At 42.9% G+C, this 24,883-nt stretch overlaps 1 protein-coding gene across 10 annotated transcripts in view; it reads right to left on the minus strand.

The window, feature by feature from the left end:
• Positions 1-24,883, minus strand: part of KCNK2 (potassium two pore domain channel subfamily K member 2) — a 235,032-nt gene that overhangs the window by 15,047 nt on the left and 195,102 nt on the right. For all 10 annotated transcript variants that reach the window (XM_053309264.1, XM_053309275.1, XM_053309285.1 and 7 more), the window contains one exon: positions 20,574-20,713. In XM_053309264.1, the coding sequence (XP_053165239.1) occupies positions 20,574-20,713 (140 nt within the window). The remainder of the gene's footprint in view (positions 1-20,573; positions 20,714-24,883) is intronic.

Here is a 24,883-nt window from a genome sequence, read left to right on the forward strand (position 1 = left end):
TGATTGGGGCTGTGGGGTTCTAAACTGAGCACCGGCGGGGGGAATGCAGAGGGGGAGCAGGTAAGGAGCTCCTTACCTGTTTTTTTTAAAGGTGCCCCCCGCTGCCTATTGAAGCCACTCAAACACCAGCGTTCAAAACAGGATCAGTGCTCCAGAAAGGGAGCAATGAACCTGTTCGTGTTCATCCCTACAGCACACTATAAAAGATCTTCTTTTATTCTTTTGATGCTAGGATTCAATTCTTGTGTTATATCAAGTTCCTCTTCTTCACTGCAGTTGCTTGAAGTAACAATGGCCCAGACTATTGCTCTGGACTCCCAACTTTTATATGCCCTCAAATGCACTCAAAGAAAATGTTACCTTTTCATAATACAACTCCCTTTGTCATGTATTGCTAAAGACATAAGCTCAAAAGGTTACTGATGGAGGGCTGTGTAATTTTGAGACTGCCAGAGCACATAAGCAACAAGCTTCTGTAATTTAATTCTCCTTTCTCTTTATAACAACATTTTGGTGAGTGTTCAGTTTCCTTCTGTCCCTGAGGTATGACATTTTCTCATGCTACACTCAATTTTAGCTTAATTTGAAGCTTGGTAGTCACTCAATAACTGATGCTAAGTGATTGAAATGCCAGTTGTTTAGGGTACGGAAACCTACAAATATCAGTACGCACATATTACTAGAGTTTCATTTTTAACCTCTTTTTGCTTCTCAAATAATAGATTATATCTAAGAAAGATGTGAAATCATTTGTATCCAGACACCCAAGTTCTAAAAGGGATATTTAAGTAAAGTTTTCTTAGAGTAGCCTTTCTGAAAACTTAGTAGCCAGTTCAAATGCCCATTCAGCCATGATACTTGCCAGTCACTTGTCTCTCAGCCTAACCTACTTCACAGGGTTGTTGTGAAGAGAAACGTAAGTATGTAGTACACCACTCTGGGCTCCTTGGAGGAAGAGCGGGATATAAAATGTAAAAATTAAAATAAAATAATAATAATAATAATAATCAATCAATCATCATCATCTACATCATGGCCAGATGGCTTATGGTGAAATGGATTGCCAAGCTTCTTTTTCTTTTTCAAAAAGCAGTCATGCAGGAGACAATCTGGATCGGGGCCAACTGGAGCACTCAGTCCCTTCCCCCATGCTACAGCCCTGATCCAAATCACCCCTGAAGCTGCTGTTAAAGGGGAAATTTCACACATTTTTTCTCTGCCACAGCCAAAAGCAGCGTTGGGGGGGGTGTTTAAAGTTGGGGAATCAGCATAGAGGTGAAATAATTAGGAAAGGGTTAAACCTCCCCCCACCCATCATGCGGCACTTCCAGTCCAAGCTGGGACCCCCGTGGCTGCGTTTTGAAAGAGAAAAAGATGGCCAACATCCTGACTCACGCAGCGCACATACAACAGTCTAAAGCAGCAGGGGTGCTTGCAGGGGCCAAATTTTGACAGTCTTTGCTTCCCTCTGAAGTGCTCAGTGCCACCTGAAAATATGTCCCTGAGGGCCCTCAGTGCCCTCACTGCTTTAGTTGGGAACACAGCCGCTGCAAGCTTGATGTCTTGCTGCACATGTTGACTGTATTCAGGAGTCCCAGTCACAGAATTCCCACATCATGAATAGTTAGGTCTGGATAGTCATTTTATATAAATGACATGGGCAAATATGGGAAGCACAAATTCCTGCTCCAAGTTTCCAATCATCTGAAATGTAATTTTGATAACATTGGTAGAGCACCTGCTTTCCATGCAGAAGGTCCCAGATTTAATCCTTGGCCTCTTCAGGTAGGACTGGGAAAGATTCCTGTCTAAAATCTTGGAGAGTCATTATGAGTCAGTGCAGACAATGCTGAGTTAGATGGACCAATGGCCTGACTTGGTAAAAGGAAACTTCCTACGTTCCTAACAAAGGGTGGATGATTCTCTATTGTTGCACCTTTGTACTCTGCTTTTTAAGGCCTGTATGGTTCATGGACCATATTCCACATGTGTTTAGGAAGGCTGTAAAGAAAGACTCAACTATTTCAGAAGTCATTTTTATTGGTTGACTGAGATTTTTAGGATTTGGATGACAATTTGTTTTTGTGTTGAATGTAAACATCTTTACTGATTATTTCAATCCGTTCAGTCTTTTGACATTTAATTTATTTTGTTTTGAATATTTTAAACTGCTGTGTGACCCACCTTGGGGTCTTAGCCTAGAAAGGATCGATGCACTCAAATATCACTCTGACATTTAATGCTTTTTTCACAGTTTCACTTTGTTCACTTATATCAATGGAACATTTTAGGCTGCAATCCAAAAGAAAGTAAGAAACTCACTTCCAAGGTTGTTTGCATTAGCATATACTCCCAAGGAAGTCTATTCAGGGTTGTGGTGGGAAAGTTAAAGAATTAAGGGTCAGAAGGCAGAATAGTTTAACATGTGCTTGCCCTCTTGCAATTCAATGAAGAATTCATTCTTTTGGTTTTGTTTTCCTATAAATTTTTCTATTGGCCTCTTTTATACAATTAAACATATTAACCTCATGGCTACCTGATGGGAGTGAAAATATGACTAAGGGCTGAAGTTGCATTGTTATGACAGGAACAGATGTACTGACAGATATGGAATGAGTTATATTGCTCTAATTCAGATGTAATGACAACTCATCATGGCTTGTTACAAAAGCAAGTCTACATATAGAGCCTCGGGCTGACCTTTCCCCTACCTTTTCCTCCATTATTATTATTATTATTATTATTATTAATTTGATTTCTATACCGCCCTTCCAAAAATGGCTCAGAGCAGTTTACACCGAGAAACAACAAACAAATAAATAAGATGGAACCCTGTCTCCAAAGGGCTCACATTCTAAAAAGAAACATAAGATAGACCCCAGCAACAGTCACTGGAAGTACTGTGCTGGGGGTGGATAGGGCCAGTTACTCTCCCCCTGCTAAATAAAGAGAATCACCATGGTAAAAGGTGCCTCTCTGCCCAGTTAGCAGAGAGGTCAAAAATACATACATGCAGAGAGATCAAAAATGTCTGCTTTTGTTTCTGAATTAACCACAATTCCTCATTACATCTGAACTCAGGGATCTGTGTTTGTTGTGGTTTCATATTCTGGTTATACTAACCACAGTTCAAACACACCACTAGGGAGATACAGTCATTCTGGAACAAATGAAAAAGTAAACCATATTGGGCTCATGCAATTCCTTTTCCATGTGTTATTAAATAAACAGTGGTGTAGCTAGGGGAGAGGGGGCCCATGTTCGCCCCTCTCCAAGGCAGCCCCTCGGAATGAGAGAGATAATGAGGAAAATAAGGATGGGTGGACCTGGGGGTCCCTCAGGAGCTGGGGGGCTCCAGGTTCTTTGAACCCATCCACTCAACCCTGTAAATAAATGATAGATAGATCTGAATGCACTGAATTCAAATTTACAATTTGGAGCTCGGGTTCATTTTTGAAACAAAGAGATCATTCACACAATCAAAAACTGTGTTCTACCTGGGTTTGGGAGCTGTGCATGCTCCCAAATTTTGATGGTGTGGGAGAAAGGTAGGAGGAAAACCTGGGTAGAAGTGATTGTGTGGAAGCAAGGTAGGAAGAGAAGCTACCCAGGTTTTCCTCTTACCTTGCTTCCACACAATCACTTCTACCCAGGTTTTTCTCTTACCTTATTTATTTATTATTATTTATTCATTTGATTTATATACTGCCCTTCCAAAATGGCTCAGGGCGGTTTACAACAGAACCTTGCTTCCATACAACTGAAAACTGGGAGCACACAACTCCCAAATGCAGGCAGAACACAGTTTTTTACTGTGTGATGACCTCTGGGTCTTACCTATAGTCTGGCTGCAGCAGCAGGCTTATTTTTTCTTTTTAATCCATATCAAGTTCAAAAAGAGTGAGAAAGCTTCTTTTGAAAATGCTCGTTGGAATCTGCCATTTTGTTTCCCCATAATTCCCATTTCCCATAATGCCCTGAATGTTGCATCTCTCTGGGACATGGGTGGGCGGGGGTGGGGGGTAGAATGGTGGCTTCCAGTGAGGGCCAAATCATTTTGTGTCAGCCACCATTTTCCCCACAATGCCCTAGCAATGCGGTATCTGAGGCTTTGTGAGGGGAAACATGTCTGCTAGCCAGTGAAAAGCATTCTATTTTCATCTGGAATGAGCTTAAAACAAACATTAAAAAAGGCCACTGTGGGTGGCATTTTCCCCATCCCCTATCACATCACAAAAACAAGGTAGTGTAATTGGCTCATATTCAGTATGAACCAAATGTGAGTATAACCAAAACAATGAAACAACCCAGGCTTTAAATCACAAAAAAATGAATAGAAAAATGAAACAAAAATACCTTGTATACCCCTGCAAACCACAGCTCCTTGGATTTGGACATACCAGGAACATGTGGTTTATTCAAAAGCAAAAACTTTTTATTTCCTTTCATGCACCAAAGAGGAGTGGAGCGGGTAGAGTGTGGAAGCCCAAAACATGTGCAGGCTTCTTCTTTTAACAACAAACCATGGTGTCATGACTGATAAAAACATGATAAATCATGGTGTTTTGTTACATCTGAAATGGGCCACTATGTGCCATAGAAGCATTTAGGAAACAAAGATTGTTGGGCGAGGTTTTTTGTAAATATATCCGACCCCTTCTTTTTAAACCAACTTTCTTCACCCTGCAATAGTGTGCACACTCATTCCTCTAAAAACTGTCCTAAGTGAATGATGGAATTAAAATAACAAACAGGTAGGCAGAAGACATCCTTCTTATAAAATGTATTTGATGAACAATGTAGAGCCTGATATGCTTTCAATGTCCCGTGATCCCTCTTCTATAATTTCTAACAATTGTGACTAATGCATTGTCTGAAGCTCTGAAATCATTTTCCCTGATGTAGTTGTCAGTTACTTAAAAATAAAACTTCCCATTAACCTCCTGAGGATACAGCAGTCTAACTAGAAAGAATAAATGTGTCACATTATCCATGCAGAAGACGAGAGGACAGAATGTTTTGTCTTTGCTCTCAAAAAACCACTTGCTTCAGTTTCTCAGGAGCGGCTAAGTTTGCCTCGGTTTCTGAAAGCACATGGGCTCAGATGGAGTCACTAGAAAGCAGGGTGATTGCTGGGCTATTTGTGCCAAGTTGTTGCTTGGCTAGGAAAGCTGTTCTGGTTTTAGTTCATTCTTCTATCTGAAGACTGCCAGTGTCAGGCATTTCTTAACAACCTAAAATAATAGGACTCTCAGGTCTTTTTAAAGGTTTCCAGTTCTTTTGGCTGCAGGCAGAAGCATAGCAGAAGCATAACATTATTATTACAATAAGGCCTAATGGCTCAGAAACCAGATAGTGTGGCCTTCTCTCAAGCAGTTGGCTGGGAGGGTGAGTTTTGCACTGGGATACTAAGACACATAGATGGATGCAGCCGGGTTTCTGCTTGGCTACAGCAATATCTCAGGAGAGAGGGCAAGACGCAATAAACCAGGATCTATATATGAGGGACCATTTTGTGCTTCCTCCTGTTGGAGTTAGGGTGGGGTCTCAAACATGTGTGGAGCTTTGTGTATGGGCCTTGGGCTGCTTTAGGAGCTTGTATGGTGGGCCTTTGTGCAGAGAGTTTGCATGCATTTCAGGCAAATAGACGGTGCAATAGATACCAAACTTAAAGGGTGAGTTGAAGGGCTGTAGAGGTGGAGCAACAGATTCAAGTAATGCTGTCAGCTCTTTGTGAATGGATGTGCCACTATGGTTTGTGAGTGAATGTCCCACACAGTGGTTGGGACAGCTGTCTGAGTGAGATTTTATGCAAAGTGAAAATGTCTTGGCAAAAAGTGATCTCTTTTTCTACTTTTTTGGTGATTTGGAGTTCCACTTTTTTCAACATCTGGACTTGTCCACTCTAATCCTCAGGTAAGTGAGAGTGGTAGAGCCAGCACTTCCCATGCCGACAGTATGCCCAGGGAGGTGTACAGTGGGCAGATGTTAGGCCACATCAAGATTTGGAGCAGCAATAGGGAGCATTTGAAAGGTTGCTTGTGGTGGGCCCACCCAGGGTGACCTTATTGGTCCAACTAAGTGGTGGGCCCATTGGGCCAGAACATGCATGGGCCCAGGGACCTTGGATAAAGTATCCATATAGTACTGGCATCACTGCTAGCAATGGTGGCAGGTGCTATAGTTACTGTCTGGACCAGTTTGTTCTTTCCATCTCTAAGAAGACAGGGTTGTCTTGGCAGGCATCTGATACAACATTGGGAATCTGGGGCCTATTCTCTTTGTTATTTAAGCCCCCTAAACCAAGCAGCTTGGTAATGATGGGATTCTTACTACTCTACTGAGGGAAGCTGAGAAGTATAGATGGCCCAAGGCAGTGAGGAACTGGGAAGAATGGTTGCCAAGGTCCACCATTTACATGTCTGAGCTCAGGAAGGATAGTGAGCTGTGGTGGGAAAATACATCCCAGGAAAGGCAGTGGGCAGAAAATGGGTTAAAAAGGCCACTTACCAGCTGCAAGGGTGCAAAGAAAAAGAGAAACCTTTTAAGGATGGGGCACAGAGAGCCTGCTGGGCAGATTTGCTGGGTATTTAACATAGCAGGAGGCCCAGTGGTTCAGAAACCAAATAAAGGACCCTGCCATTAATTTAAAATCCTCCTGGGTTGCAATGACTTTTCAGTATACAGGGTAACCATCTATTTCTTCAGTGCCGGGGTCATGCCTCTTTCTTCTGCACCACAGATGTGAACAATTAGAATCCCTGGCTACACTCAAGAACACCCCTGTTCCTCTGATGTAGTTAAAATGAAGAGAGGCTGTGGGGCTTTTTTCAATTCTCATATTATAGAAAGGTTCTTTTAAGGCCAGGGATCTTGCTTGCTCAAGCATTTAGTCTCCATTATTCTAACCTGTCTCAGACTTATTTTTGATTTTACTTTCTTTTGTTTCCAGTCTCAGCAATAACTCTTCCTCTGTGAGCCGCTTAGCCTTGCCATCTCATGGTAAGCTTGTCCACACCAAGTGTGGACAATTATCTCAAATGAGGATATTGTTTAGATTTAAATTGCTTACAGTGCATCTGCATTCTCTGCTTCTACTTATGATTCCATCTACATTTTACATTCTCTTTTTTTTCTGGGTCTTTATCCATGGAATAGAAAGGGTATCAGAAAGAAAGAGAACAAGAGCACAATCACCCACATCCACAGGTCACTCCCAACTATGGTATTGGATAAGTGTAAAGTGTGCCATCAAGTCAATTTCAACTCCTGGAGTCCACAGAGCTCTGTGGTTTTCTTTGGTAGAATACAGGAGGAGTTTACATTGCCTCCTCGGTCTCACAGAATGAGATGATCCTTTCAGCATCTTCCTATATCGCTGCTGCCTGATACAGTACCAGCGGAGATTTGAACCGGCAACCTTCTGCTTGCTAGTCAAGCATTTCCCCACTGCGCCACTTAAGGTGGTACATGATATTTGATACATGTATTTAAAATATGGTTATGCTGAAGAAGGGAGAAGCAACCCTCTTCAAACTGGCAAAACTTTAATTCTTCTTCGGCATGCAAAGGAACCCTCACTATGCAGATTATCACACATTTATATTCTGAATAATTCATTGGTAATAACGTTTTAATGTGTAACGTGCTCTGCAGTCTGTTGCAGGATAAGTGTAGCTGAACGTTTGAGGGGAAGGCAGAGCCAAGGGGCATAACCTGGGCATAACCTGAATATAGGAAGAGCCACCACTACCCACCTGGCAGGTGACCATGATCTTTATCTCCGATAAAGTGCAGGCTCTCGTTTATCAGAAGAAAAATAAAGGAGGGGCATGGGTGATTCATCACAAGCAGTGGTCCCAGTGGAGAGATTAAAACAACAACAACAAATATTTATAAAGTTTGGAGTTTAAACACACGTGCATCAAAAGTTTCCCAAGTGGTTTACATAGAGACATAATAAATAAATAAGATGGATCCCTGTCCCCAAAGGGCTCACAATCCAAAAAGAAACATAAAATAGACAGCAGAAGCAACCACTGGAGGGATGCTGTGCTGTGGCTGGATAGGGCCAGTTGCTCTTCCCCTGCTAAATATAAGAGAATCACCACGTCAAAAAGATGCCTCTTTGCCCAGTTAGCAGGGCCAAGATGACCCTAGCTTCTTAAATGGCCTCTTGAACACAGAAACATAGGAAGCTGCCTTATACCCATTCAGACCTTTGGTTCATCTAGTTCAGTATTGTCAGAATTGACTGGCACTGGATCTCCAAGGTTTCAGGCAAGAGTCTCTCCCAGATGCACCTCCCAGATGAAGGACCACCCGAGTGTCCTTCAAGAACACAAACGTGAAATTGCTGACCTCCCTGCAAAATATATAACTTATCCCTACAATCAGGCTCTGTACTGGAGGACTGGAAAATAGCTCATGTAACACAGATTTTCAAAAAGGAATCCAGGGGAGGGATCTGGGAAATTACAGGCCGGTTAGCTTAATGTCTGTTCCAGACAAATTGATGGAATAAACAAACAAAACAAAACAATTAAATTACAGTATCTTACTTAGACAATGAGGCTATTCTCCCGACTCACAGAAACCGGGCTAAGGGAAACCAGCCTGGTTTCTACGGGTCGTGTGCTGCAATGGGAGCTGCGGGGCTCCCAGCAGCAAGACCGCGTAATTGTTCCCACCTAAACAAGGTTAGTGGAGCGCACACTCCACTAACCCCATTTAGAAGTGATTATATGGAAATAAGGTAGGAGGAAAACCTGGTTAGCACAAGGTTAGACATTCCAGCTATAATGAAGCGAGCTGGCCTTGTGGTAGCAAGCATGACTTGTCCCCGTAGCTAAGCAGGGTCTACCCTGGTTGCATCTGAATGGGAGGCTTGATGTGTGAGCACTGCAAGATATTCCCCTCAGGGGATGAAGCTGCTCTGGGAAGAGAAGAAGGTTTCAAGTCCCTCCACGCCCGGCTTCTCCAAGATAGGGCTGAGAGAGATTCCTGCCTGCAACCTTGGAGAAGCCGCTGCCAGTCTGTGAAGACAATACTGAGCTAGATAGACCAATGGTCTGTCTGACTCAGTATATGGCAGTTTCCTGTGTTCCTGTGAAGTATTTTTCTGTTAAAGTACCAAAAGGAAGAGTCTATCAGACCTTCAACAAGCTTCTGTTGCTTTCCATAAACCATAACTTGTCAACATTCAGGAAGTGTATGGATTATTAAACTGACAGGGTTTCCTCCTTTACCTAAAAACATGAACTGTTAAAATTAATTAATCCACACTTAGGTTGTCTGAATCAGATTTGTATGAAATGCAATAAGACCACTGAGGCAAATGGAACGCCTCTCTGGCAACTCTCCACCAGGGAGCCCAAATAAATGTGTGAGCCTTATCTGATATGGCATGGCCTTTCAGAACCTCCTACTTGCCCCTAGCTGGACCTTACAGTTGTATCTCACTATGGAGAAACAATAGTTTGCATTACAGAATCTCTACACTGCCTATTTAAAAGACCTAGCCCAATACCACCCAGGTCAATTAAAAACAACCTACTTGTCTGAACTAAAGCTGCATCTGGTTTTGTGGTTGGTATTTTCAGTGCAGCCCAAAGGTCCAATCTTTGTGCTACTTCACAGTTTTGCAAAATGAGTACATGAGGCCACTGGAGTACATGGACTAAGAACAGTGTATTAAGGAAACGAGGCTCTCAGCTGCCACTGGAACTGAACTCCATTAGAAATCTCATCTTAAATAATTAAGCACCTAGCAATATTTGAAAGACAACTGATGTGGTATGGAACTTGACTGTAAAGCAACAGATGTTATGGGGACACTTCATGCTAAAATTATCCCAAAGGGTTACAATATTGTTATTTATTTATTATTCAGCAACCGATTAGGAAAATAATAAAGAACAAGAAATATCTGAGATCAGAGCTTGTATTGCTGAAAATTAATGGTAGGATCACTTAAAACAGTCCTGAAACATGGACTATATTACAGGCAAACCTTGTTAATCACAGACCCATCATCCGTGATTTCGCATAACCGCTATCGGGTAATTGCCACCCGACCCCGGTATACATGAGAAAAATTGGCAACTAAAAGGATAAGAATCATGTATCTATGAGTTAGGGGTGAGCAGAAATGACCTCCGAGGTCATTTCCACCTGACATTTTAAGTAAGAGAGCCATTTTATGGCTCGTTTTTGTAAAAAAACAAAACAAAAACAAAATAAAAATAAAAACCCCAAACCCATGGGTTTTGTGTGGAAAAATTAAAAAAAAACAGTGTTTGGGGGGCATTTCTGGACAGCTGGGGACACATAGAGCATGGTGGGCCACTTCCCCCCACCCCAATTTCCCCCATGTTCTGGCTCTTTTTGCTTGTCTTCTGCTGGCTAGGGAACCTAATTCCCCAATTCCCATTGGCCTAATGTCCCTTTATCCATGGTTTTGCTATCCCCCTGCCCCGCGGAACAGAAACCGCATGGATAATAGGGTTATCCTGTATACTTTATGAAACATTGTTATTAAAACACCTACACATCAGAAACATCAAGGCTATTCACATAAGCAGCCCAACCAAGACTGGCAGCCCAGGCTGGGTTGGGCTGTTCATGTGGAATGCCAAGATCACTTCTGATCCTGGAGCTTCCATCCCTGCTAGCCGAACTTTTTGACCTGGTTGTTTACCGAGGTTAAACGTACCTGTGGTTCATTTGACCTCAGCAGGCAATTGTGTGAACGATCGCCGCTGGTTCAAAAGGACTCCCCCCCACCCGGCCCACCACCATTTCTGGCAGTGAGCCAGGGGGGATGAGCAGCCACACCGAGTGTGGCGGCTACTCTAATGCAAGCAGTTGCTGTTGAATGTGGGAGGGGTATGTCCTCCTGCTCCCAGCACTGGCTTTCACCATGCCGCCGTGCATGCATGTGTGCGGTGCAGCGGAGACAAAGATGGCTGCCGATCATCTGCTGCGGAAGGCAGGCACGATCCTGCCTTCCCCACAGCCCTCCCGAGCAGCAGCCGGAGGTCATGTGCATGACCTCATCCTCTTTTATATCAAATGGCCGATACCAACACAATGCATTTAAATTGTTAGATCAGCATTTCCCAAAGTTCTCAAACATGAAGCATCTAGTAATCATCACCAAGAGGTTCTCTCTGTCATATTCTCGTCTTCTTCTTTCCCCACACCCATCCAACCACCTTTTGCTTCTAGCCACCTCAAGCTAAAACCCAAAAGAGAAGAATGATGACTGCTAGCTATTTGGGCATTGGATACCCAGCCGTTGGTACCAGGAATGTTTGACTGCACCAGAGGATAATGAGTGGGCTTCCTCAACCTTCCCAACGAGAATCACTATCAGATGTAACTTCCAAATAGGGATGTGCGAAACGTTTCGGATACAAAATGTTTTGTACCCAAAACAGCCTGTTTTGGGTGTTTTGTAGACAAAACAAAACACCCATTTTCCAGATCCAAAAGTTTTGTATACAAAACAAAACATCCCTGTTTCGGCTACAAAACGTTTTGTGGTTTCGGACCTCCATTTTGTGGTGATCTCTGAGTCAGTCTCCATTTTGTGTTTGACAGCTCTTTGAATTTCCCACCCTTCCAGCCTTCTGATCAGTGACCTAAATCATGGGCTGACCTGCTGACAATTCCCTCCTTGTTCCCCATAGGCTCTTTTGCTTCTTCCCACTCTTTACTGACCCCACATTGGCCAGGGGAAGGGTTGCTAACCCATGGGATGCTGGGTTCTGCTGTTTCTGTGGTGTTCTGAGTGTAGATTCTCTGGTAGCATATGAGAGTGGATTCTTGTTTTTCACTGAAAATCTCATATGCTACCAGAGTGAACACCTCAGAAACAACAAAACCCAGCACCCCACAGGCTTGTGGGTATGGGGGTAGTTGGCACCCTATGTGCACTACACAACCCCTCACTCTGGGCAACCCCAGTGCCACCCAAGTGGAATTATGGGGCTGCTGAAACCTCCATTATTCCCTATGGGAGAAATCTTAAAGACACGTAAACTTCAACAAACCACAAAAGATCAGCCCTTTGCCCAATTCCTTTGAAAAAATTCTGGAAGTTTCTTTGCCCCCATTGGGCACTACCACCCACCACACTCTGCTTTGGGTCATCCCTTTCCCCTTGATTTGAAGCGATACATTTGCTGGAATCCCCATTATTCCCTACGTGAAAATTCTTAAAGATGTGTAAACTTTAAAAAAAATCACCAAAAAAAATCAGCCCTTTGCCTAAAAATCAGCCCTTTGAAATGTGGGTGGTAGCTTCCACCCATTGGACACTACCACCACCACCCACTCTTTTTGCCCTGGGACCCTTTTTAAAAATCCAAATCGATTCGGATTTGGAAAATTAGGCTACAAAACAAAACAGGGCTGATTCGGATTCAGAAAATTTGGGTACAAAACAAAACAGGGGTGTTTTGATTTGGATACAAATCGAAACAAGAAAATTCCAAAATGCACACCCCTACTTCCAAATGCAAAATTGTCCACACACACACACACACACACACACACACACACACACGTGCACACACACACACACACACACACACAAATAGTGGCCAGGGCACATGAAAAATGTACTGAGGAGAGCTCGTAATGTGTACTATTTGTGAAAAGAAAACACAAGAAAAGAAAATGCCATTTTTCAACAAAACATTTCCATGTAACTTCCTTCTTTAAAATGTCTTGGAGCATGTGAGTGCAATGCAACAACATTTCTGGTCAACATAAACATTGATATAATTCACTCTGTACCTTCTGCCAAAGATCTAAAATCGATTGTGAGTACAGCTTCTTTTTATTGTGAGTACTTGTACCTTGGATTAAAAGGATGCCATATGGGTATAGCCATATCAATAAGAAACTGATTTAATTAGGAGCAGAAATGTGCAGTGGTTCTTTGGTGACATTTGATCAGAATAAAAATGGGAGGGGAAAGCCCACAATGAAAGTTATGAAGGGTATTCACATGAACACACCAGTGGGAAGGTAGGGAAGGGGAGGCAGTTTGGAACCTTACCTTCCTCTCCAGATGATGGTCTCTGTTATCTTCAGTGTGCCACTGAGCACCCCATGATACGTGTTGCGTCCAGCAGCACGGATCAGTGGAGGCCAGGAAAATGAGTGTCGGCCTCCAGGAATCCCTAAATGCACTGCACAAGCAGCGTGGTGCATTTAGGGATTCCCCCTTGAGTCGGACGCTCTAGGCGCCCAACTCTCTATGCACCCAACTCTGCACCCAGCCCAAGCATACACATGACCCCGGTGCTGGGTTAAAAGTCGGGCTATGAGGGCAGCGCTAGCATAGGGCTCGATCCTGGTGGTGCACACAAGCAGCCAAACCCAGGCTGGGCTGCCCTATGTATGTAAGGGTATCTTACATATCTTATGAAAGGGTATCTTGCTTTCTTTAAAGGAACATCCACAGTTGACCATAAGGCTGTTCTTATGAGGCTAGGCTGCTCGTGTGGAGTACCCAGCCAAACTCAACTTCTAAGCCTGGCCTTTGGCTGAGGTTAAGGGCACAAGCACACCCTTAACCTGGCTGCTGGGATTGTGTACGAGCTCAGGCTGCTTGCAGCCCTAGAGTGCCCATCTCATGAGGGTATCACCTTGTGATTGTTACAAGGTGCATGGTAGGATACCCAGAGGCCGGGACACAGTGTAAAGGAAAAGGAGGCAAGCATTCGGACCCTGCGGGTTGTGTGAATACCCTTAATGTGTTTTTTATTTCTGAAGTAACAATGAATACATCTGTTTAGGCTACAGAATTAAGAAAGATAATGAACAGAACATTCATTTCAGTTGCTTGAGAAAACTAGGTTCAATATTGTTTTGTGCTACAATTCCTGTCAAGTAATAGTGCATTGGGTATGCAGCAGAAGATTAATTGAAACACTTAAGGTGTGCTTCAGTTCTTTTTTAAGAGCCAGAGCACACATAAAACTTGCCAAGGAAACAACACATGGTAAAAGCCAGTGTGGTTTAATGGTTAGAGTGTTGGACTAGGACCGGGGAGACCCGAGTTCAAATCCCTGTTCAGCCATGAAACTCAATGGGTGACTCTGAGTCACTCACTTTTCTCTCAGCCTAACTTACTGGTTGTGAGAAGTGGTGGGATCCTCGTGGATCCCTCTGCTCCCCACCCGACTAACCCTCTAACAAAACCCGGCTGTTAGCTGAGGGTGCACTTGCACCCCTAACATGTCTGACGGGTATTGTGTGTCTTCTCGGGCTCCTCGAGACACAGAGACAGGCGCATAGAGTGCCCATCTGACAGGGGAATCTCCCAATGCAATGCGTATGTTGCACATTGCATTGTGGGATGCCTGGAGGCTGGAACAACAGGTTCCAACCTTGGATCCCTCCACCCTGCTCCATGTTTCACAGAGCTGCACAGAGCAGGGCTGAGCACGTGGGAGCATGGAACACGCTCCCACCCCCTTAAGATCACTCGTCTGTGGGGAAGGGAAGGTTTACACTGCCTTCCCCACCCCCACCCATCTGCACACAATGGCAATAGTGAGAATTGCCTCAGAGAGTATCCATGTCCTTGACAGACGTTGCCAAGTAGGGATGTGCACAAAACCGGCTTGGCTGTTTGGTTTGAATGGGGATTTGAGGATGCCCCATTCCCCACCTTTGGGAGGTTCAAGGGCACTCCAAAGTGGGTCTGGAGGCATGGCAGGTATAGCCTCAACCGCCCCCCCCGCCCCCCGGCAGCCCCGAGTTTGTAGGGTTTATTATTTTTTTAAAAAATATATATTTTTAAAGAATTTATCCTTACAATGCAATGAATAGAAGTCTCTCTTATGAATAGGAGTCTCTCTCCATTGATAAGTAGAGCTGTGTGTGACCTTAATTGCTGTGTACTCTGAGTTCAGAGTTCACAGCAATTAAGGTCACTGTCACTGTGCTACTTATATGAATGCGGAGAGACTCCTATGCATTGCAATGAAAGGAAAAAAATCTTTTAAAAATTATTTTAAAAGAACAATAAACCCTACAAATTTGGGGATGCCTGCGGGGAGTTGCATCAAAACCCACTTTGGGGTGCCCTGGCACCCACCCCCCCAAATGGGGGGAATGCGGTATCCTCAAATCCCCATTATTCCCTATGGGAGAAAAGCAAAAATTGAAAACATCTTAAGAAAATTATTAATAATCACAGGAGTGTCCAATTGCTTTGGGGTTCGGTGAGTGGTAGGCATCCCTGGTAGGCACCCCTAACCATAACCCCTGGGTGCCCACCACCCACCCTTGGTTTGTGGCCCTAGGTACTCTGCATAGGGAATAATGGGCCAGTTTGAGTCCCCATTATACCCTATGAGAAAAATTTAAAAAAAATCATTAAAAATCATAGGAGTGTCTGATTGCCTTGGGGTTTGGGTGGTAGTTGGCACCCATGAGTGCCTACCGCCCAACTCATTTCTGGAGGCTTGAACCAGTTTGAACTGGTTCAAAGCAGTTCAAACAGAACCAGGCTCTGTTGGGTTCAAACTTGGACTGGCATTGCCAATTCGTTTGGTTCGAACTTGCCAAATTGAACCCTGTTTGGTTCGAGTTCAAACTGAACCGGTTCAAATTCAAACTGAATTCGAATTTGAACCTGTTTGCACTACTGCCAGGAAAACAAAGTTGGGACATGGTTACTCGTATATTGACTGGTGCAATTCACATAATATATGGGTTAGGGTTTTTATAGGGTTTTTTCTTTTTACATATTTATACATATATGTATTTTTCTTTTTACAGTTATCTATCTATCTATCTATCTATCTATCTATCTATCTATCTATCTATCTATTATTTGATTTGTATACCACCCTTCCAAAATGGCTCAGGGCGGTTATACATATACTGTATATGTTCGTTATCCTTGATTATGATTAGGGGAGAGGAGAGCTGGTCTTGTGGTAGCAAGCATGAGTTGTCCCCTTAGCTAAGCAGGGTTCACACTGGTGCATATGAATGGGAGACCTGATGTGTGAGCACTGTAGGATGTTCCCCTTGGGGGTGGGGTGGGGGTGGAAACGGTCTGGGAAGAGCAGAAGGTTTCAAAGTTCCCTCCCTGGCTTCTCCAAGATAGGGCTGAGAGAGATTCCTGCCTGCAACCTTGGAGAAGCCTGTGAAGACAATACTGAGCTAGATAGACCAATGGTCTTACTCAGTATATGGCAGCTTCCTATGTTCCTATTACAGGGATGAAGAGCACTCACCATGGGAACCCATTTTCAGCAGCTCTCCATGGCAAGCTTAACTTCTGCTTCAGCCATAATTCATGTCAAATTAATAGTGTCTTATGACTCTGAATCCAGGACCCACATCATGATCCAAGGACACAGCAAGGTGGAGGACAAGGTGGAAAGTTCAAGGGATGAGACATGGTGGGAACAACCTAAAATTCAGACCCCAGAAGACCTGTGCCACTGGGACCTCCTACATGAGCAGAACCAGGAGAATCCAAGCCAGCACCCCCACCATGGACACTTAGTCCTCCTGTCTCTATCCCCTGAGGAACTAGTCTCAGCAAATCCCGCCACCCCACCAGCCTTGCTTAAGAAATCAGGCAAAGCCTCTGATTGAGAAGTAGAGCATTTCCTAGGAAAGGGGCAGGGCTAATTTATCCTACCTAGGCAGCAGCTATAAAAACAACAACAGTGCAAGATATTGCTGGAGCAAGATTCTGCTGTGTTGCTTTGCCAAATACGGCTATGCTATGTATATTCTTTCCTGAAAGAAAATAATATTGGACACAATCACTTGCATTTAAGAAAATGAAAGAGAGATATATTTACCTTTAACAAGTAAAGGTAAAGTGTGCCATCGAGTTGATGTCGACTCCTGGTGACCACAGAGCCCTGTAATTTTCTTTGGTAGAATACAGGAGGAGGGGTTTACCATTGCCATCTCCTGCACAGTTGAGATGATGCCTTTCAGCACCTTCCTATATCACTGCTGCCCGATATAGGTGTCCCCCATAATATGGGAACCATAACAGCGGGGATTCGAACCGGCAACCTCTGGCTTGCTAGTGAAGTCATTTCTCTGCTGCACCATTAGGTGGCTTGCTCACCTCATATTTTCTTCTTTACTGAGAGTTAATACCATCCAAATGGTACAGTCCACTAAGAATGGACTGTACCATTTCCCATGTAGGCCTTTGACTGACAACATCTAACCTCTTAAGCAACTCCCAATCATTTACTGCAGCCCTGTGTATATGAAGAGAACAACGGTACTCTAGAACAGGTGTAGGAAGATTTGTCCCATTATTGCAGCGGGGGGGGGGGGGAGGGGGGCGGTGACTAACAGAATTTAGCAGCCTGGAAGCATATGTCTGATCAGATCCCAGATTAACAGCAATTTTTCCTAAGCTCTTCAGTTATTATAAACTACCTACCAAAAAAAAAATCACCTCAGATCAATCTGCTATTATTAACTGGATGCAGGTTTTACTAGGAATAAATGAATATGAAACACTGAAGTATACTCATACCAGAACGTCTTGACCAGTTAATACTACTGGACATGGAAAGCACGTACACAATAACAGAAGCCAGTGTCTCTTCCAAAACATGATTTCTTGCATTTTGTTTGGAAAATGCAAATAAGTCTAAGTTTAGAGAGAAACTGATCTGAGCTGGGGACATTTAATGAATACATGTTCCCCTGTTTTTAGAGCAAAAGCTGTTCATATAGTCCATAAATCACAAAAGTATTTCCTTGTCCCACTCCCAAGAAAACAAGCTGTTTGTTAAAACCCAATGACATTTTAATTAAAATAATTTATAGCCACTGTCACCAATAGATGCATATTATGTTAAAAACCACATCCGGTGAAACCAATACATCTGTCAGCAAAGGAATATGCATGCATCAGAATGAGACTAGCTGAAGATACTTCTCAAGATATATTAATGGCCTATAAATGTGGGCCATGACATTTTTGTTTTTAGATTGTGAGCCCCTTTGAATAGGGGACCTTGTTGCTTCCTTTTCTCTGCCATACATGTTCTATACAGAGCTATCAATGGCTCTGTAAACCTTTTTGTTGAAAAGCAGGATATATATCTAAATAAATAAATAAACTACAAAAATCACTATTTTTGCTAATCATGACATTGGTCTCACGATCAGTGAGACCCGGTTTTGTCTGGTGAGCGGGAAGAGCGGGCTAAGGCCACTCTCCCCACTCACGAGTGGGCAGGGAGCCCTGGGCGGCTGGATCAGCCATCCACACGATGGCCGGCTCTGAGACGGAGCCGGCGGGGGGTGGGGGGAGCGGGGGACACATGGCCCTCGCAAGCCCCAGTATGCCCTGCGCGAGTGTGCAGGGCATACTGGGGAGACCCCCGAGCCGGGAAGCTGCTTTTAAGCCTCCCGGCCGGGGGTCTACTCATGAGTAGGTGCGCCGTGAAGGCACGCCACGGCTACTCACGATCGCAAAAAGCAGGTTTGCAGGAGCGCTCGCTCCACAAACCTGCTTTTTGCCAGGGGTTCTCGAGAGGGTTAGCCACTCCAGAACCACCGGGCTCGGCTGCGAGCCCGGTGGTTCTGACGACCAACAAAAATCGTGCTAGCCTCTGCTAGCCCGATTTTTGTTGGTCGTGAGAATGGCCCCATGGTCTATAGATATCTTAATGGTTGGTAAAACCTCTCAGTGGTTGACAGGCTACTTCCCTTTTAGATTTACATAGCTCTTTTTCAAACTACAGTTAGATTACTTGTCTCTCTATTAACGGCTTTTGCTAAACTCAATCCGAACTATTTCCAGACCAGAGCACTGAGAAGATTGTGCCACATGCCTATAAATTGTCTCTGTAAAATAGCTCCTTTCTGTAAGTCACATTGAATTTTAAGGCAACACCTCACATACAATGAGAATTGATTCATCGTTAATATTAGTACTGGCAGAATTTAGACATTTATTTTTATTTTATTTTACACATCCTTTCTAACGTTTTAAGGCTAAGATGATATATCTTGATCATCTGTTGATGTTTCTGGATTGTAAGCAACTTCCAAATGCCACATATTCACTGGTGAGATACCACAATAAAGAAGCAAGTTTGAGCCAGGTATAGTTTGAAGGTTGGACAACATTTTTTCTGCTTGTGGTGCAGGGGGATAAATCTCCTTACTCTCAGGGTTGTGAAACTAAAAAACAAAACAAAACTGAGTTTGGTGGGAGTCCCAAGGAACAATTACTACACCCCTTTGCAAAGTACATAGGAGCAGCACATGGGCTTATACCAAGTCAGGCCATTGGTCTACCTAGTTCAGTATTGTCTGCTCTGACTGGCAGTGGCTTTCCAATGTTTTAGGCAGGAGTCTCTCCCAGCCCTACCTGGAGATGTCAGGGATTGAAGCTGGGGCTTTCTGCAGGCGAGCAGATGCTCCACCACTGAAAATATCTTACAGCAGACAGTGCCCCCATGTAGTTGCCCATCCAAATGCCAAGATGAACCTTGCTTAGCAAAGCAGACAGTTCATGCTCATCATTACTGCAATACCAGCTCTCTACCATACTTCAAGGAACCTTATTGTGCTTCTTCCTATTTTTCTTCTGTATTTCTCTAGCTGCTGTTTATGCTATTAATTATCATATAAAAAAATTAAAGTGGCTTCATTCAAAGCTGAGATAACTAAAAGCAGTAATAGTAATTGAAGAGTTATGCCTGTAGCTCCATCTGCTGATATTACTTTATTTAGTTCTGTGGTAAAGAACACCCTGGTTAAAGGAACAGAAAAATTGTGTGTGTGTGTCCATGTTCTGAAATGAGAAAATCTTTTACAAATTTTCACATGTACATCAGATCCTGATTATATTGTTAAGTACTTTTTTTTAAAAGTAGCTATTATTTTCCCAGTGACTGACTCCCCAAAAGGCCAAAATCCCTTGCTGTTTGCATTGCTGCAGAGGAATGTCTGTTTTATGAATAAGAACATAAGAACAGCCTGCTGGATCAGGCCCAAGGCCCATCTAGTCCAATATCCTGTTTCACACAGTGGCTCACCAGATCCCACTGGAAGTCTACAGGCAGGAGTTGAGGGCATGCCCTCTCTCCTGCTGTTACTTTGGAATGAAACTCCAAAGGGAGAATTTAATAAAGGGAGAGCTACTATCACTTTCAATTTTATATGACAGGTGTGATTATGAACTTTGGGTAAGACCAAAAGACACCCCAAGATCAATAACCCTATTAAGTGAAAATCAAAACTCCTCTAGAACTGCTAGAATCCAACATGAATCTGTGTGCAATGTTAACATAATATAAATAGTTATTCTGGTTCATCTAAAGCAACTTGTTACTATACTAACAGTGATAGCATTGTCGTGCATTAAGCAGTTATTTAAAAAGTATGCTTTGCCGTGAAGTATTCTTTTACAGCATTGACTGATAACAAATGTCTTAAAATGAACGTGCTTAAACAACAATTCTGCTTGTGAATGACTTGGACAAATAGTTTTTAGCAAAAGGTGTGAGTGCTAATCCCAACTCTCCTTTCAACTTCCTTACCTCTTCCTTGGTCTTTTTGGATATAACTCTTAGCCAGTCTCCAATCATGCTCAGGACAGCAGCAAAATAAGCAAGGCCCACCAGGATCCAGAACCAAACCACTGGTTTGTAGAAATCAAAATATTCAATATCTGATCCCCCTGAAAAATAAAGGGTTGTTTTTTAAAAAAAATTAAGCCAAGTTGCCAGAAATATAGATTTTTCTTTATCTGTGTCATGCTTCATCATTTACATTTCATTAAAGCTAAAGTGTGCTGTCGAGTCGGTTTCGACTCTTGGTGACCACAGAGCCCTGTGGTTGTCTTTGGCAGAATAGAGGAGGAGTTTACCATTGCCTCCTCCCATGCAGTTTGAGATGATGCCTTTCAGCATCTTCCTATATCACTGCTGCCCGATATAGGTGTTTCAGCAGGGATTCGAACCGGAAACCTCTGGCTTGATAATCAAGTCATTCCCCAATGGCGCCATTTCATTACTGTTCATGAAAAAAAATTGACTGTTCCTTTTCTGCTGAATTGGAATGAAGCTGCAGAACAGCAACTTTTCCCCAAGTCAACGAATGTAAGAAAGAACATCAAAGGTAAACAAGAAAGGGCACAATTCAGGTAAAGCTAAAAAGGTATAAGTCCCATGAATTATGATGAGAACATTAGGCATTATCTTAAATCTTTCTTTCCCATTGAACTCAATGACACCTCAAAGTGCTTAACTTTTCCTAGATTGTGCCCAGAGTTTCTTTCCTCCTTTTGTAAAGCACATCACACAATCATAGGTGAGCTATGCAAACTGGACACCGATTATTTAGGCAGCATTTCTGCATCCTGGGAAGCAGGTGTTTCTCTTTGTGGGTCCAATGGTAGGTACACTTGCAAGTTTAAGTGAACTATGAGGAATTCTTCTAGTAATCATACTCTTCTATATTCAGATTCAGGTTCCTAATAGAGTATCACTTAATCATAATAATTAGCCAATTAATCAAATGAGTTTTAATTGATTTATCAACTAATTGATTTAATCTACTTAAATTTGCAACTGATGAACAAAATAATTCTGAAGAAAATGGCATATTTTATTTGGTGGTATGGCACCATTTTAGAAGAAGCATTCAATCATGTGTGAGACAAGAGAGGGAAGGCCTCTTCTAAGATGGTGGCTGCCATCTACAGTTTTTACAAATACTTATATTAAAATAATTAGCTTTTTGTTTTAAAAATTGCCCAATTGATCAAATTTGCCTTTTCAGTTTATTAAGGGGATTTTAATTGATTTCATGTAAGATGTTGTTCCTACACGTTAATCCACTGCCACATAGCCCTGAAACCAATGGATCATATCATTAATAAATTAACTCCTCTATCTAAAAGGATGCCAGCTTATATGTACTTTCACCTTGATGCAGACATGAGTCTAGCCAGATTACTCAAACATACCCCTCTATCTAAAAGGATGCCAGCTTATATGTACTTTCACCTTGATGTAGACATGAGTCTAGCCAGATTACTCAAACATACCCCACAAATATCTTGATTTAAGTCTGGGCTGCTAAACTTTGGCCCTCCTGCTGTTGCTGGACTACAATCCAATCATCTCTGACTATTGGCCACTGTGGTTGGGGATGGTGGGAATTGTAGGTCAACAACAGCTGGAGGGCCAATGCTGTGCAGACCTGATAGAAGTAATTAGTTTTATCCTTTGTCACAACAATCTTTAGCAATCTGTAGAGAGCAATCTTTAAAATAATTTACCGCACAATCCTAAGCATATTTACCCAGAAATACATCTCACTGAGTTTGACAGGATTTACTTCCGCATAGGTGAATATAGGATTGCAGTCTTAATAGCTTAGAATAAGCTATGTATGTGGCTTAGGTCAAAGCTCTTCCTGTTCTATAGAGCATATTTCAAAAGTATAGTATGCTAGGATAACAGTAATGTTTATTTTGAAACTTAGCACATTATGAGCAGTAGAAATGCCAGCAAAACTCACTATATCCAGGTTCAGACCCGTGCTTCAGGGTTTGTAATGTTCTCCTTAAAGATCAGGAGAGCACTATGAACTCTGGATTCTTCTCCATATTGGATTAAAAACTGAGCCAGAGAAGAATTCCTAGTTTACTCCCTTCGGTGCCCTAATCTTCAAAACAGCCACTTCCCCACTCCCTAAACTCACATGCCTTTAAAACCCATTGACCATCTGGGCCAGCGAAAGCTGCAATATTAGTGATGCCAGGACTCCAGCTGTGGACAGAAAGAAGGAGGGTGGTCTGTTTCATCCTTCTGTCTAGGTTGCCTGGCTAGATTTCCCAAGGATCATTGGGGCCTTTTGTTTTCTCAAGGGCTACAGCAGGAGGAAGTGGGAGGGAGGCGTTGGGGGAATTCAGTTTTCTATTGGAAAGATGTTGAGCTATTTCCCAGTTTGGGGAGAAGTAGCTAGCATGAGCCAGGATGAAGTTGCCCATTTCGAAAAAGCAGACGTCTAATTCTACCTGAAAGTGAAACAGCTGCCACTCTGGGGCCATTTTACTGCACTGTCTTCAAGTTCACTACTCATCTGCTTTTCTCAAGTGGGGTTATATACTGTCTGATGCATTACCGCAATAGCCTGGAACTGAATGTGTTTTACCACTTTGAAACTCTAGGAGGCGGCACTTTTGCTTAATCACAGGTAGAGTGAGTTCCGCAAGGGTAGCAGAAAGGAAAGAGAGGATTCAAGGGCTGACTGAATAAGGTAGGATAGGAATGCAGGGCTAGATAATAGGCTTCAAGCAGTGATGGGAGGTAGTGATGGTGAGCTCAGAAGGATGAAAGTGGAGTATATATGGGTGAGTACCAGCAGGCACTGGATTCTGAGGGCAAGGACTTATTGAAGGGTTGGGAAAGGCAACGCAAGGCCACCAGAAGGGCTGGAGGAGAGGGAGAAAGGAGGCCTCATTCGGATTTCATAAAGGTCCAGTACTGAGAAAATGGTGGACACCAGTTGACTCTGGGTGCTAAAGTACCCAAGGTCAACCTATATATCAAGCCCTGATTATTATAAACACACTAAAAAGATACATCCCATGTTTTGCACTTGTAATTGATGCCTATTTGTGCACACTTCCGCATTCTCTAAGTTAAGCAATGTCACCTAGTGGTAGACCAAGCTGATTGCAATGACTAAAGCACTTCATGTTCCAGGATCTTTGAGGTTATGCAAGGCTAAACCTGCCATGAGTATTTAACACTGCTTTCAATTACAGACTAAGCAATTCCATTGACTCCAGTACATTAGTGAAATTGTTTAAGTCTTCCTCTTAACATTCTTGGGTGACTGCTGTGGTCTGCAGCCAGCTGGCAGAGCTACCATCAACACCAGAACATAAGCAGTGCAAAGGAACTTTAAAGAGGGCAATTTGTAGTAAGTTTGTGAAAGATGAATAAAACACATTCCCATAAAAAATCCTGCCCTCTGTTAAAAGGACTGGTTACTAGTGCTATGGAAACAATCTTAACAATGTCATGACAATGTGATTCCAAAGCTTGGGGTGATTGCCCCACATTACAATCAGTAGCATTCAGCCGTCCTTACTGCTTTGTTCTAAACCAAATCCAGGTCTAAAAACCCTCTGAGATTAAAAAAAAATAGCACCTCTGTCACACTGCTAACTTCCAGGGAACACCCACATGGCCACTTGCAAATACCTTAGGAATGTCGGGACTCTAGGCTCTGTAATTTCACTTATTGTTCTGGAGTCAGAGGGCATGGAATTCCAGGAGCCAAGCCTGAATTAAGGTGTCTGGAGTCATTCTTAGCAAAATCCTAGTCATGTATGTTTCAAGCCAAGTAGGCACACAAGCAATCAAGTAACAAATCTTTGCCTCTGGTTGGCATAACCAGCAATTAATCAGAGACAGAAGTGTTTAAGAAAGGAAGAAATAGCTTCCCACTGATGAAGGAACAAAAGGGGTGGTGTATTTCCAGTGGTCTGGTGAGCTGTGGCTCCACTTTGGGACTGGAGCCAGTATCTTCATATGCCCCCATTAATTTTGATTGACCTGTAGATAAAAACTACATTTTTGACTTCAAGTGATCCTAACCTATTATGACAACATGCATTCTTCTCCACCCTGCTTTAGTCCTTCTTCAATGTCCTCCCATTCATTTCTCATGAGGGCTGCAACCCATCTGTTCATCCCCTTAAGCTCTATAACTTGATCGATAACACTGGTTTTTATTAATCATCAATGTCACTTTTCATAGGATCAAGTGCTTTAACATTTATTCCTTGCAATTGCCCAATGAAGTAGATAATAAGGCTGTTCATGCAGTC

The sequence above is a fragment of the Hemicordylus capensis genome, chromosome 1, assembly GCF_027244095.1.
Source record: "Hemicordylus capensis ecotype Gifberg chromosome 1, rHemCap1.1.pri, whole genome shotgun sequence".
NCBI lineage: Eukaryota > Metazoa > Chordata > Lepidosauria > Squamata > Cordylidae > Hemicordylus > Hemicordylus capensis.